This window comes from Symphalangus syndactylus, chromosome 15 (assembly GCF_028878055.3).
Source record: "Symphalangus syndactylus isolate Jambi chromosome 15, NHGRI_mSymSyn1-v2.1_pri, whole genome shotgun sequence".
Lineage (NCBI taxonomy): Eukaryota > Metazoa > Chordata > Mammalia > Primates > Hylobatidae > Symphalangus > Symphalangus syndactylus.
Genome location: NC_072437.2, coordinates 83228658 through 83244698, shown reverse-complemented (window position 1 = coordinate 83244698; position 16041 = coordinate 83228658). Strand labels below are relative to the sequence as shown.

General features: G+C 45.7%; 1 protein-coding gene across 3 annotated transcripts in view; it reads left to right on the top strand.

Annotated features, from left to right (window-relative positions):
* Positions 1 to 16041, top strand: part of SIAH3 (siah E3 ubiquitin protein ligase family member 3) — a 231123-nt gene that overhangs the window by 176572 nt on the left and 38510 nt on the right. The window contains exon 1 of one of the 3 annotated variants that reach the window (XM_063619141.1): positions 11662 to 12064. The exons of the other annotated variants lie outside the window; for them this stretch is intronic. Within the exon in view, the coding sequence (XP_063475211.1) occupies positions 11819 to 12064 (246 nt within the window). The 5' untranslated portion in view covers positions 11662 to 11818. Of the gene's footprint in view, positions 1 to 11661; positions 12065 to 16041 lie in introns of those variants that run through there. 3 annotated transcript variants of the gene reach the window in all.

The following is a 16041-nucleotide window of genomic DNA, read 5'->3' as shown; positions in this document are numbered from 1 at the left end:
CCACTACAGAGACACTGCCCATAGTAGGCCCTCAATAAATACAAACATGTTGCGTGAAGAGACACATGAAAGAATGAGCTGTTCCATCTTCTTTCTCATGTCCCCTCCCTCCTCTTTACCCCATCATCCATTACCCACAGCACTCACCGCCGTCTGAAACAGTGTGATGTCTTTATTGCTTTGTGTTTCTATGGTGTCCCTGCCTTCTCATTAGAGTATAAACTGCTTGAGAGGAGGGACTATTTCTGCTTTGCGCACCACAGCTTCCCCAGTCTAGAACAGTGCCTGGCATATTGGAGGGGCTCAATAAATATCTACTGAGTGAATGCATAGCAGACATTCATTAACTCCTTACTGGATTATCTTCTACTCCACATCAGTGCCAGAGTTGTATGTCAATTTGCGCATGACCCCCTTCTGCTGAAAGCCTTAGTGCCTCCCCCAATTCCTGGAAGTAATAAAATCTGTGTCTCTTTTGGTGCATACACTGGCCTATCCTGGCAACCCCTTGTCACTGATCATACCTTTTCACCGCTGGAAGGCTCAAAGCTCATTACATAGACTATTCATTTTTTAATTTTATTTTATTTATTTATTTATTTATTTATTTATTTATTTTATTTTGAGGCAGAGTCTCACTCTGTCGCCCAGGCTGTGCAGTGGCCTGATCTCAGCTCACTGCAACCTCTGCCTCCCGGGTTCAAGCGATTCTCTTGCTTCATTCTCTCAAGTAGCTGGGACTACAGGCATGCGCCACCATGCCCGGCCAACTTTTGTATTTTTAGTAGAGACGGGGTTTCACCATGTTGGCCAGGCTGGTCTGGAGCTCCTAACCTCAGGTGATCCGCCTGCCTCAGCCTCTCAAAGTGCTGGGATTACAGGTGTGAGCTACCACGCCCTGCCAACATAGACCATTCTTAACTCATTCTGTGCTCTCTCCCCAAAATACCTTCCTCTGCCTTTTTGGTTAGTACTTTCTCACCTTCCAGGACCACTCAGAGGTCCTCTCCTGCTCAGAACCCTTCCTCAAACCTCCTATGTCTGTCTCTGACATGGTATAAAACTGCTACCCAGCTGGGTTCTCCCACTAGACTTGAGGCCCTGAAATGCTGGGAGCAAGTTTAGTTCATCTCCATGCCTCAATGCCTGGTGGATGGTAAACACCAGTGAAGAGGGCTTTAATCAACCCCAACTCTTCAGAGTGAATTTGGGAATGAAGCAAGTCACCTCTTGATTGAGATGAACGACCAATCAAGGTTGTAAATCCACCCTTAGCCCAGGCAGGTGTGTACCCTAAGCTCTGCAGGACCCACCTGGCCTGCCTGGGGCTGTGCCCCCACCCCACGACTTGAGGAATGTGCAGCCCCACCTGAATGTCCCCACTTGGAGCTCACACTTCCCTTTCTAGGTCTCTCTCTGGGTACCTGGGTCTCGCTTGTCTTCTGCAGGTCTGTCCTCCTCCCAAGAGTGCACAGTGCCACCAGCGTGCATGCTCCTGACAGGTATCCAGGCTCACTTTTTATGGAGACTTTGACAGAACTTAGATGTACAGGCTCAGGTGGCCACATACATCAGGTGTGGGATGGAACTAGGGATAGGAAGAGAAGCAGGTGGCTGCCCCTGGAGCTACAGCTGACTCTTTCCAAGGGACATATTCTAGAACTCCAAGAAGTCCAAGCCCTCTAATTCAAACCTGGCTTTCTCACGTGTTATGAAGATGTTCATTTATCAAGATAGGAAGAAAAATGAACTGCATTTAACAACCTATTGGCTTAGTGTGTAACTCTGAAACATTTAGACAAATGGTTCATGCTTCTTTCTGTGACCCTTGCCCAGGGTCTTGCAAATATTAGAGGCAGGCCTGTACCGCAGCCAGACAGGAAAGCTGCACCCCGGGACAGAAGGCTCCTGGGGTGTGGTTCATCATGGCCTCGAGCCCAAGCACCTCTAAAAACAAGATAATTGCTGCCCTAAATAGGAGTGAGACTTATTAGAAATTAGAAGCAATGTTTGGTCTTCTCAGAGGAAAAAAAAAATACAGAAAGGGAAACAAGCAAGACTGTTTTGCCTCAAACTAATTGATGGAGATAGATGTCAGAACGGGTTATCTCTGGGGGCGGGAGCGTGGGTCTGCCTGGGAAGCAGCATGAGAAAACCTTCTAGGATGTAGCAAGTGTTCCATATCTTTTGAATCAGGATCTTGCTCTGTAGCCCAGGCTGGAGCGCAGTGGCGTGATCATGGCTCACTGCAGCCTTGACCTTTTGGGCTCAAGCAATCCTCCAACTTTAGCCTCCCAATTAGCTGGGACTACCGGTTGACACCACCACACCATGCCCGGATAATTTTTTTTTAATTATTTTTTGCAGAGACAAGGTCTTGCTATGTTACCCAGGCTGGTCTTGAACTTCTGGGCTCAAGCAATCCTCCCACCTCGGCCTCCCAAAGTGCTGGGATTATAGGCGTAAGCCACTGCACCCAGCCATGTTCTATATTTTGATCTGGGTGGTGGTTACTGGGTTATGCATATGTTAAAATTCGCCAAGCTGCACAGTTGAGATTAATGCATTTTTACACACAAGCAGTTTTTGGAGTCAGTCAGCTTGCTGACTTGCTAGCTCTATGCCCTTGAGCCAAGTTACTGATCCTTTGAAACCTCAATTTACTCCATTGCAAAGTGAGTAAAATCAACACAGCGCTGTGGTGCTGATGAAGGGTCTTGGTGCTCAATCAGAGGTAATTCTAGATTAACTATTATTAAATTAGTCATGTAAGCTATTGCTTATTAAAATGCTTCGAAACTTTGAAAAGGGTGGATTGTTTTAAATGCAGTTTTTCTTCAAAAAAAAAAAATAGAGTTAATTCTGTTCAAAACTCTTCTCCCTTCTAACTATTCTGTCAATACCACTTGTTTTCACTGACTGATTCCTTTTAAACCACACATGGGTCTAGATGCTGGCTTTTCTGCATGGTAAGCAGGTTTCCCCTTCACCATCAGGCATGACAATGAGACCGGAATTCAATCCTAGAGGAAACCAGAGCACACTGTTGAAAATTACTTATTGAAAGAGACCTTTATTGTCATGGACTTCACCTGGGGCCACCTGAAAGAGGCTTGGTCCTGGGTGCGTTTGATTCCTTATGGAAATGTCCTGGCTCTAATCTAATTCCACATGGAAGCTCAGCCTGGATTGAGAGGAAATTTGGACTATCTTTCATTAGATAAGCTGGGATAGCAGTTTTTGAGTCTCACAAAATAGCGAATTATGCCTTCCTTATTATACTGTGGTTAAATTTTGCTGTTCCCAAAATGCAACTTCAAAAGGAGAAGTGGGCTACGACACAAAATCCTAGCAGCTTTCAGAGTAACATTCGTTCATTTGTCAAACCTTTACTTGGTGCCTGCTAAGGACAGGCACCATTGGGGTGAAGATCATCGGAATAAAGATCACCACGCCCCTCAAAGAGTTTAGCTAGTTCATCTCTAAATGAGGCGTCAGGACCATGAACTTCAGCCACGGAAGGTTATGAACCAGTCAGGGTCAAATACCCAAGAGGAGAAGGGCAGGAGAAGAAACCTGCACAGAGCACTCCCATAGGCCAGACAAAGGGGGATGCTTTGCTTATGATATCTCATTTAGTCCCCCCAAAAACCCAGTAAAGCAGTTATTATTCTCATTTTACAGATGAGAAAACTGAGGTTCAGAGGAGCTAAGACATGGCCGAAAGTTGCAAAGTCCATTAGCAGAAGTGGGACTGTCTACCTAATTTGTGGAGCCCAGTGAAAAGTGAAAATGTGGGCCTCCTTGTTAAAATTTAAGAATTTCACAGCAGTGACAGTAGTGCATTAAATTGGGGCACTGTTGGAACTGCACAGATTGGATGCCCATGAAGCCAGCCTTGAGTGGAGATGCTACAAAGAATTATGGAAGCAGACAGAAGGAAGGACAGAGGTTGGCTGGAAAGATAAAATTAAAAACTTTATTGGTAGAGGTGGCAGGGGCCTGGAAGGGGAATGTTGCTTTGGTATCATGTAGTCTGGACACAAGGCTACCCTGGTGACTGCTTTTACTGAATTAATCAGAGGCTGATGTAGCCAGGAATTGAATGAAGTATCTCCTGAAGCCTATGGGACTCACGAGTCTGTCCTGGGAGCAAACCACCTATACTGAGGGAGGAAAGGAATCCAGCTGTAGGGTTCATTTGCTGCTGTTTGGAACTTTCCTAACCCCTCTGAGAACTCTGTGACCTCCTGGACTGGCTCCAGGCCTGGATTGGATATGTCTATAGAGTTCCATATTAGTTAGAAATAAAATCAGTTATAAATAGCAGAATGGTCAAATAACAGTGGTTTGAACAAGTAGAGGTTTGCTTTTCTTACAAATCACAGCCTGGGGGTAGATGGTTTCTAGCTCGAGTTCAGGTGCTCAGAATGTCAGGATTGGCCTGTCTGCTCTTCTTTTGCCCTTTCTTTCGCATTTGCTGCCTCGTGTTTCAAGACACTGGCTGCAGCTCCAGCATCTTGACTGCATTCAAGACAAATGGAAGGGGAAAGGGTGACACTGTTTCATTTTATTAGGAAAGCAAAAGCTTTCTCAGGATCCTCTCCTCCAAAAGACAGCTCTTAACTTTCACAGACCAGAGCTGGGTCGGTCACACAGGCACCAGAACTGTCAAGAAGGGCCAGGGAAACAAAAAATAGTGATTGGCTCAGACCTAAGAGTGGCCACTTAGCTGCCATGAATGAAACTAAAGAGCTGTTAGCCATGAAGAAAAAAGGAACTGGTGGTGGGCAGGCCGTTAAAACTGTGGTTTACTCGAGAGACTAACCTAGCCTGCTGAGTTCATCACAGTTAATGTGTGCATCTCCCAGAGACAGTCCTAGGGGATCGCCAGGTCAGGGTCGGTCTGGGCATCAGTCTGGAAATGTTTGTCACCCCAGAACGTTGGAGGGGTGCCAGCCTCTGCAATCCACAGCCCTCAGCCCTCACATTATCTCTTTATTTTAGGGCACCCACAACTCACACATAGAGATTAGGTCTTTCTGAACCTGCTCTACCTTCCCTCCTGGACTATAAACTCCTAGAGAGCAGATTTTCACGTTCAATTTGAAGAAATATGTTTAACATGTCTACTATGCTAGGAGCTATGATTGAGCTATTAACATGTGATAAAGGCTTCAACATGAACAGGAGGCAAGTGATAAGATAAAGCATAGAGTGTAATAAATAATAAAGCCCAGAGAGTCAAGGAGCGCTTGCAGAGAACACTATTGATTGATCCATCCATCCATCTATCCACCCATCCATCCATCCATCCACCCACCCACTCATCCATCCATCTATCCATCCATCCACCCGCCCACCCACTCATCCATCCATCCATCCATCCATCCATCCATCCATCCATCTGTCCATCCACCCACCCACCCACTCATCCATCCATCCATCCATCCATCCATCCATCCATCCACCCACCCACTCATCCATCCATCCATCCATCCATCCATCCATCCATCCATCCATCTGTCCATCCACCCACCCACCCACTCATCCATCCATCCATCCATCCATCCATCCATCCACCCACCCACTCATCCATCTATCCACCCATCCATCCATCCATCCACCCACCCACTCATCCATCCATCCATCCATCCATCCATCCATCCATCCACCCACCCACCCACTCATCCATCCATCCATCCATCCACCCACCCACCCACTCATCCATCCATCCATCCATCCATTTAAATGTTTATTTAGCACCTACTATATGCCAAGCATTATCCTAGGCTTTGAAGATGTATTAGTGAATGACATAAACAGGTCTGATCTCACAGGGTTTACAATCCAGTCCAGAGAAGAAGAAAATAATAATAAGTAAATAAATATATCAGGTAATGTTAAATGCTTTACAGAGAATTAAAACAAGCTTCTATGGACTGAGTCATCCAGGAAAGCTTTCTTTAAAAAAGTGTCACATGAGCTCACATCTGAATGAAAAGAACATGCACTGAACCAGACATACAAGGCTCAAGGGAAAACGCCTTCCAGACAGAGGCTAAGGAGATACTAGCAAACAAAGACACAGGGCTGGGGTGTTGAGGGCCAGGAGGAGGAAGGCAGAGATCTTTGAAGGCTGAGAGACTTGGGTTTTGGTCTTCATGGTCAGGGGAGGGAGCCTTTGGAGGAAAGCTGTAACTCAGAGAACAAGGCCTGGGAAGAGAGGGAGCTGGGGAAGGGCCATCCTACAAAACGGAGAAATGTCGCAGGCACAGAGAAGGTAGCCAGAGCAGGTGTGATATGAGGGCCCAGTGTGCACTGATGCTGTTGAATGAATGAACAGATGAGGAAGCTACTCAGAGCTTAGGAAAGCAGCAACAGAAAGTACTGTCCCAAGTAACTTCTTGCTCACCAAGTTGTTTCCTAAGAGACTCAGCGTTTCACATTTTCCCCTATGGTTACCTTCTGCAGAAAAGTGAGCTGGGAAAAGTGGATCCTCAGGAAGACTACTTCACAAAGGTGTGAAAAGGTCAGTTCAGATGTCACTCCCTCCAGGGTGACACTAAGCACACGCCCCAGGCAGGGCTGGGGGCTGCGCTCCTGGCTTGGCGGAAATCCGTTTTCTGGGGAAGAGTGTGGTGTGAGGTCTTTTCTCCATCATGCACATTCCCATCTGTTAATGCAGTGCTCCCAGAGTCGAGATAATGATTTAAAAGCTCTAATTTTGTTACATTCTGAATCCTGTCTGCCATCAAGGCTGATTGTAATGAGATTTGGCCAGGAGCTTGGCTCTTAACTGGGGTCAATTTATCTTTGGGAGAAAGTGCTCCCATCAAAACGCCCAGGAATTATTAGCACTTAGAGGAAAGCTGAAGAGACCTATTAATGCGAGACGCCTAGGGAGTCCTGAAGTGTGAGGTGCAATTATATTTCTTATTTATTTCCCCCAGCTTCATGTTTAAGGGTGAAGAAAAGATGGGTAAGTAAGATCTCATGGAAATCGATAAATATGTATTAAGCACCTACGATACCGTCATGCTGCCATACGTTTGCATACCGCTTTAGCACTCACAGCAGTGAACACATTAGCACACGCGTTGGTCCTCTGTCACTTCTCAGCACAGCCCTGCAGAGTAGAGGATGGCTTCTTTTTTGGTTTTTGTTTTTTAATAAATGAGGAATAAGACTCAGAGCAAATAAATCCCCTTCTCTGATAAGTGATAGAGATTTAAACCTGGATTTTTCCAATTCCGATGTGCTGCTTTAACAAATTATACCACAACACATTCTTTGTGTGCCAGGATCTATGTGTCTGGAGGTCCAAAGACATTTAGCACTAGTCTCTTTTCCAACAGTGGTTTTCAACTCCACCTGCATGTTAGAATCATCTAGGGAGCTTTAAACCAAGGTGAAGGGCTGAAACCTGGGTCTCAACCCCAGATACTCTGCCTTAATTAGATGAGGTTAGGCCCAGAGCCTTCCAGCTTACAAAGAGGGAAGAAAATGGCCAGTGACAGGTGAGGGGTATGGAGGCTACCCCAGACCACTTTGGGTATTCTGTTATTGCTTTTGTTGATAGCAGTGCTGTATCGACAGCAGCAAGGGGCAGGTCCTGTGCCTGCTGTGGGCCTGACTACATTCAATCTGACTTACAACCCTTTGAGGCAGCTAACATTATTGACACTCTTAGGAAATTCGATATGGCATTGTGGGACAAATAAAGGGTTTAGCACTAAAAGGAACTGACTTCAAAACCAAGTTCTGCCAGTTTTTACCTGTATAATTTTTTAACTGTAGTTCACTTAAACCTAAGTCGGATTTGCCTAGTATGTAAAACGGAATGGTAAAAATTGCCCTAATTATAGAGCGGTGAAGATTAAACAGATGCAAATGGATATTTGACCTTTGTAAGGCCTAAAATGTGGACTATTTGGTACTATGTTCACTGTTTGGGTGATGGGTTTACTGGAGACCCAAACCTCAACATCACTTAGTATACTCATGTAACAAGCCTGCACATGTACCCTTGAATCTAAAATAATATTTTTTAAAAATACGGTCCCAATGTTACTACAGAGGAGAGAGCTGAGGCTCAGAGCCAATAAATAATTTGCCCAAGGTCACGCCAGGTCACAGCCCAGATCTTTGACAGACACTGTCATCACCACTCCCTATACTGTCAGGCCTATAGGACTAAACCACCAGATTAACACTTGCACAGTGCCCACTGGTCCTGAAGGCCTTTGCATCTTTTGACCCTGTCTTAAAGAGAGGGTAGGATAGTGCTGAGTGATGAGAAGCAGGACAGGCTTCATGGTGTCTTTGGATAGCAGTTTTGAGACCAAAATCTTTCAAGTGCTTGGAGAATCACAGAATAGATGGAGTTCTCTAGGGCTGAGAGTTTACATTCAGATAACTGGAGAATTTTAAAGCTGAAAGGCATATCAACGGTAGATTTCACAAAGGAAAAGAAAACTGGAAAAACTCCAGAAGTAGACTGAGATTTAAGGTTTCTAAAGTAATGCTATAAAAAGACCTGCCTGGGAAAATAGGGCAGACTTGCCTTGCCTATAGTGGTTCTGAGGATCAGCTGAAATAGTGCACACGTGCTTTAAAAACTTGGAAGCAGCATTTCTCAGCTCTGGCCACATATTAGAATTGCCTGGGGAGCTTTTACAAAACTTCAGCTGTAGGCGCCCACCCGAGACTGATTAAGTCAGCACTTTCGTGTTGGGCCAGGCAGTGGTCTTCGTTAAACGCTCCCCAGGCAGTTAGATTGTGCCGTTACAGTTAAGAAACCACCACTCTAAAGCGTCATGAGAATACCAGTTGTAATTCTTTTATTATTCAAGTAGACCCAGGACTATTATGGAATAGGATGCCTACCTTCTACTGAGGTTCAAATAAGAGCTAACAGCTTTAATCTGGAGCAGAAGGGATGGGTTAGATCTAAGGAGAAGCTTTCTGTCTGGAGAGGGAGGGATTCAAAGAGCTCCTAAAGTGCTTGCCCCTCTCCAGGGTGCAAGGACAGACCTTGGGACGACTTCATGGCCTTTGTTCTTCATTTCCTCATTAAGAAAGAAAATAAAAAGAGCCTCACAGAGATAACTTTTCTGGCTGGGGAGGGAGGCCGTGGGGCAGGCAGTGAAGTGCAAGAACACGGCACTTTAAAACCAGCTCCGTTTCAGGACAATGATGAGTTTCTGTCTTCCAGGCCTGCAGCACACCCAGCTCCCAAACAGCAAACATTTGTCATCTATGCTGAGGAGTTCAAGTCCTTTACAAGTAACGTTTTTCTGATGATATAAAAAATAAGTGTTCATTTTCAAAATTAGGAAATCAAAAATATAAGAAAATAAAATCACCTATAATCCTACTGCCCACAGGCAATCATTATTAATACCGTTTTTGCCTGTTCCCTAGTCTAATATATACATATATATATTTGATAATGAAAATGTTAGCTCACTTTTTCACAGCATTGGTCACTCAAGTTAGTAAATTTGTAACTGAAGCTTAGATCAGAAAAGACTCAAATCCAAATGCAGTTTAATTATTTTAAAAGTCCTTTTGGCTCAGTCTGTTTTCAAATAGTCCAATATACTGTCTTACTATACTTGGAAAAAATAATGAATGATTGCTGAGAAAATATGTTCACATCTAAGAAAATTATATTGGAGCTGAAGAACAAGTTCCCAGATCACATTCCAGAAAGACAGCAATTTTTCTGTTCTCTGTTCCCGAATCATGGCAGTGGGACACCATATAGGTCCACATTGAGACCCCAGTGTCTTAGGAAAAGCTCCCTGTTACACCAGCTAAGTCTCAGGGATGATGCTGGGAAGCTTGGACTGGGAGCGCCAAGGACCCAGATTTCTCCGAGACACTCTGGGTCCATGTATCACTTGCAGCAGGGGACACATGTCACAAGAGCAAAGGTGTATAGTCCTGCTGGGGACACACAGGTGTGAAGCATTCCCTACAACGGCCACTGATAACCCTCATAAATCACTCCTGGCTGGTACTCAGGCCCCTACCCCTGCTCTGTGGAGGGTGGTGCTGAAAGATAAGAAGCAGAAATCAATTGAGCACATGAAAAAGAACCTCCAGATATTTCACAGTCAACATTTGTTCTTGTTCTTTCTTCCTACCCAACTTGCTGAGCAACAAACTGTCTCTTGACTGCCTTTTGGCCCCACTGTCATTGATTTTCAACCCAAGAATTGAGCACAGTTATTTCCTAGGGGCCATATCTAGGTAATGATATAATTAAGAGGGCCACAGAGTCATTTGCATAACACTTGCTCATAATTAGCATCTTTGTTATAGTTAATTAGGACAATGGTTAAAATTCTCTACGGTGATTTTCCACCTTGAAGTCTAATTATTTTTATGACACCAGATTTTTCTGATGGCCTACTATGTGTCAGGCACTCTACTGGGCCATGGGGCAGTAGGTTCAGGCCCTTAAGAACCGATGGCTTTGCTGGGGAGACAAGAAATCAAATTCATGTGACAGTGTGACTGGGCTACTAGTACCTGTATTTGAGTCCTAGAGCTGCCACAACAAAGTACCATGAATCAGGTGGCTTGAATAACAGGAATTGATTGTCTCACAGTCCAGGTGTTGGCAGGGCTGGTTCCTTCTAGGCTGTGAGGGATAATTTGTCCCAGGCCTTTCTCCTGCCTAATGGCAGCCTTGGGCATTCCATGGCTTGTAGATGGCATTCTCCCTGTGTCCTCACATCATCTTTCCTATGTGTCTATGTCTGTCTCTGCCTCCAAATTCCACTTTTTAAAAAGACACCAGTCAGATTAGGGCCCACCCTAATGACCTCATCTTAATTCAATCAACTTTAAAGACCCTATCTTCGAATAAGGTCACATTAGTAGGTTCACAGGTACTGGGGTTTAGAGCTTGAACATCTTTTTGGGAGACTATTCAACCCATAATGGTACTCATATATATGCAGAAGGGACAGAGGGGAACACAGAGAAGGAAACAACAGACCTTGGTAGGAGAGAGTCTGGGGAGGACGGAGGTGGGGAAATTCCTGGAGGAGAGAATATTACGTGCAGAGGGCCAGAGGGCAGGCGTCAGCCTCCTAGAAACTGGAAAGTCAGTAACGCAGCAGGAAGCAAGCGCCAGGAGCTGCCTGGTTCCCTGGTAAGGCCAGTAAGTTCCGAGGGTCCCAGAACCTGGGAGAGGAGGGGAAAGAGAAGCCCCAGGTAACCCAGAAACTTGCAGAAGCAGCCAGGCAGAGTCTGTTTGCTCCAGGAGGGGATTTCGGAGGCTGGTGGAAAAGGAGGGCCGCAGTGGTGGGAGGCGGGCTGGAGGGAATGCTGCTGTTCAATAGTCCTCCGAAAGTGCCTGGCTCTACCACCCACACCGTACCATATGTCTGCACACTGCAGAGTTAGAAATCAAATGAACAAACTCTCAAACAAAATATGTTCTCTCCTTCTACCTTTACAAACGTAGGCCTTAAACAGCGGGGAAGACCAGGTTCCAGTCACAATCCCTAGATTACAAGGAGCTCCTCACCAGAATGTAGTAGTGTGAGGAGACGCAGCCCCTGGCCCGCGGCCCAGACCCTTCTCGTCCCATCTCTGTCTCCATCCCCACCACAGGAGGTTCACCTGCATGGTACCCTGGCCCACTCATCAAAGCTTCATTTATCTCCCGGCCAACAGAGCTTCTTGACCACCTCTTGGCTTAGGGGTTCGCTCGTGGTGCTGTGAACCATCTGGGGAGGTGCTGTGGTTTGAATGTGTCCCTCCTAAGTTCAGGGGTTGAAACTTAGTGGCCAATGTAATGGTATTAAGAGGTGGGGCCTTTAAGAGACACATAGGTCGTGCGGATTCCTCCCTCCTGAATGGAATTAAGGCCCTTATAAAGGAGGCTTCACACAGCGTTCGGCTCTCTTGCCCTTCTTCCTCCTGCTATGTAAGGACACGGCATTCCTTTCCTCGGAGGATGCAGCAGCGAGGCACCATCTCCGAAGCAGACTGCGGCCCTCACCACACGACTGAACCTGCTGACTTCCTAGCCTCCAGAACTGTGAGGAACCCCTTTCTTTTCTTTTTAAGTGACCCAGCCCCTGGCATTCTGTTATAGAAGCACAAATAGACCAAGACAGGAGGGCAGAAGTCCTGCAGGCCCTGGAAGTGGGTTTGGGGCTTTGAGGGAAGAGACTAGGTCCCCGACCTGATGTCTATCTAAGTCACAGCCCTGGAGACCCTGCCCTTGAGGTGGGCACAGCCAAGGCAGCCAGAGCCAGCCCTCCAACATGCAGGGCCCATTTTACCTATCAGCACAGAGCAACCAGAAGCTATTTCTAAAGCCACATTGTGTGGCCACCCAATAATTATGTTCCTCCTGAATACCAATTTTCACCACAACCTCCTTTTCTAATTTTCCAAAGTCTGATTTCCTCTTTGCTATTTTTTTCCTAATTTGCAGTTATTGGTTTCTTATAGAGGCCATAATGATCTGACTCTTCCTCAGTGACCACCACTCCTTCCTGTCCCATCCACCCAGCCATGCCCAACACTGTGCAGCCCAAGACCATGGCTGCCTCCTGGCTCTGTGAATGGGTGCACACTGTTCTTCTTTTCTTCCTTAAATGCTCCTCCCATCCTGTATCTGTTAGAAGTAAAGTCTAACCCAACAAAACAGTAAAAAACAATGGCTCACGTAAAATTCATTGTGTGGCTATATTAAAGCAATCTGGAGGCAAGTAGTCCCTGATGATTTGGTGACAGCACAGGGCCATCTGGGATCAGGCTCTTTTGACTTTCTACACTGGCCTCTCTTCCTTTCTCTGCATCGTGTGTGGTCAGAAGCTGGTCCTGGTGCTCTGAGCTATCACATGCACACTGCAGCCAGAGCCCTCTTCATGGCTCTAGGTCAGTATTTAGCCAGCACCCTGTAAAGGTGGGTTTCCTTGTCCATCTCTCCATTAGAATGTGAGCACCTAAGAGACAAGGACTGCCTTTTATTCATCTCCATACCCCTAACACCCTAGCACATGAAAAGGATTAAGAGTAAAATTGTTTTGCATGAATGTCTTATCATGGTGAACTGATGATGGCACCAACTGCTGTCCATCTCCTAATCCCAGGAACTTGTGAATGTGACCTTGTGTGGCAAAGTGTTTGTAGATATGACTAAGTTAACCACTTAGATATGGTGAGAATATCTTGGATTATCTGGGTGGGCCCTAAATGCCATCACAATGGCTCTTACAAGAGGGAGATCTGACACAGGCACACAGAAGCGAAGGTGATGTGAAGACAGAACAGAGAAAGATTTGAAGATGCTGGCCTTGAAATTGCAGTGATGCAGCCACAAGCCAAGGAATACCAGCTGCCACCAGAAGCTGGGAGAGGAATGATTCTCCCCTAGAGCCTCCGGACGGAGCACAGTTCTGCTGATGCCTTGATTTTGGCCCAGTGATAATGATTTCAGACTTCCGGCCTTCAAAACTCTGACAGCATAAATTTCTGTTTTTTATGCCACCAAGTTTGCTACAGCAGCCATAGGGAAAAACAGTGATCTATTTAGAAGTCATTATTTAACCTAACTAGATGCATGAAAATAGCAAATATACATATCTATGTGTAGGTGTCTTGGCTTGAGTTCTTCCAGGAACAGACCCTGAAACAAGGACATGAACACAAGTAGCTTATTTGGAAGGTGACCTGAAGAAACACCAGTGGGGGAATGAGAACATGAGATACAGATAGAAAGGAAGTCATGCAAGGTGCATTCTCAAGCAAGTTACCACTGGGGGCAGGTGGGCTGCAGTCTCCCTGGGGATCCTGGGAGGTGATGTAGGATACCTCAGAGTTGTCCTGCTCAAGAGGAGGCATCTGAGTATTTTCCTCCAATTTCTCCGCATCATTTGTCAATAGCTGCCTCTAGGGCACAGAGTTGCAGGAACTTGCAGTAGGAAGGCATCAGTGAATACAAAAGGGATGCACGCTGGGCCTCTACTGTACCTTCTGCAATGTGGATAACAGGCAGGTGGTCTCTCCTCACACATACAATAGACAGCAAAAGGGGCACAGTGGGGAAGAGGATAGGTTCAGGGCTCTGACAGACCTCAGATCAGATTTTCATCTCTAAAATGGGAATAGCAATGTTGCCTGCCTCATGGGATTGTTGGGAAGAGTAAAATACATGTATATATATTCTCTTTATGTATAAGCTCTAAGAGAGATTCATCCTTTGCCTCTTCCAGCTTTGGATGGCTGTTGGCATCCCTTGCCTTGTGGTTGCATCACTCCAGTCTCCGAGGCCAGCAACCTCACATCTTTCTCTGCTCTGTCTTCACATTGCTTTCTCTTCTGTAGGTCACTCTTCAAAGGTCCCTCTGCCTCCTTCACATAAGGACACTTGTGATGGCATGTAGGGCCCACCCGGATAGAATCCAGGATATCTCCACATCTCAAAATCCTTAATTTAATCACATCTGCAAAGACTTTGCCTGTCTAGAATTGTGTGTTGTTTACAGAAATACGTTCTGAGAAATGCATCAGTAGGCAATTTCATCGTGTGAACATCACGGATTGCACTCACACAGACCTAGATGATCTAGCCTCCTCCACACCTAGGCTATATGGTATAGCCTATTCCTCCTGGGTTACAAACCTGCACAGCATGTGACTATATTGAATATTGTAGGCAATTGTAACAATGGTATTCGTGTATCTAAAAATATCTAAACATAGAAAAGACACATTAAAATTGCAGTATTATAATCTTATGGGACAACCATTGTATATGGCCTAAACATTGTTATGCAGTGCATGACTCTATGTGTGTCTGCGTGTATGTTTACAATTATCCAGGCACTAGTTTAAGTGCTTTTAACAAATTAACTCATTTAATCCTCACAGTAATACTAAAAGGCCAGTGATATTATTCCTATTTTACCCATGTGGAAATTAAGGCATTAGCTAGTAAGGAGAGTAAACAGGATGCAGGATGCATCCCATTGCCTAGTGCAAATTTCTAATCATTACCTAGTACAGCCTTTTGTCAATGACATAATAGTACCTGGTTCAGTGAAATAATAACCTGGTTGGCAATAATCACTCCACATATTATTGTTATTACTACTGTTCATTGCTACTACCTGTAGGCACATGTAGTTACCATGGGCCCTTTCTCCCCACGGTCATCATACTCTGAGCTGTCACACTGGATTGGCTGTCTTGGAGCAGGTGAGGGGCAGTTAAATGCTGCCCAGAGTGAAGAGAGACCCTTGCTGAATGTGGGTGACGTCAGAGGGCAGCCTGAGCGCAGCAGCAAGGCGACCAAGGTGCACAGAGCAGTGAGCCTCCATCTGGGGGAAGTGCGGTTGTGGGGCACGCCCGAGGGGCTGACGTTGTGAGTGCTATGTTGACATTTACATTTGAATGAATGCCATTCCTCAGGGTTCATAACTCAGCTGTTGTAATTTATAACAAGGCTTTTAAAAATAGATGAATGTTATTTTCCAGTCCATATGTTAGTGGAAATAAGTGGCTATAAACACCCTGTCTTCTTTGGCTGGGATATTGCTGTGTCTCTCTGGATAAACCTCACTTCATGTCCTTATTCCAGTTCAGTCATCAGGATCCTAAGATGAAAAGGCCAGCAGAAACAGGGCCTCAAGGGTACCATTCTCTGCAGGGCACCATTCTCTGCAGTCCTTGTGAATAGAGGCAAGGGATCCTGGAGTTGCACAATGCAGTGGCACAAAACAGACACATCAGCAAGGAGGAAGCTTTGACGTCAGTTCCTTCAGGTCTCAATCAGGCCTCACAGAGCAGTGAAGCAGAGGGGCCCAGGCCAGCTGCCTGGGCTCCAATCGTGCCTCCATCTGCCCGTGTGCGCCTGAGCATGGCAGCTACATCTCTCTGTGCCTCAGTTTCCTCACCTCTATAATGGGTGATGATGTTCCGTAACTCGTGGTTTAGCTATGATCATTAAATGAGATAGGCACGGCACGTGCTTCATGTGGGCCTGGGCTCCTGAAATACATTATA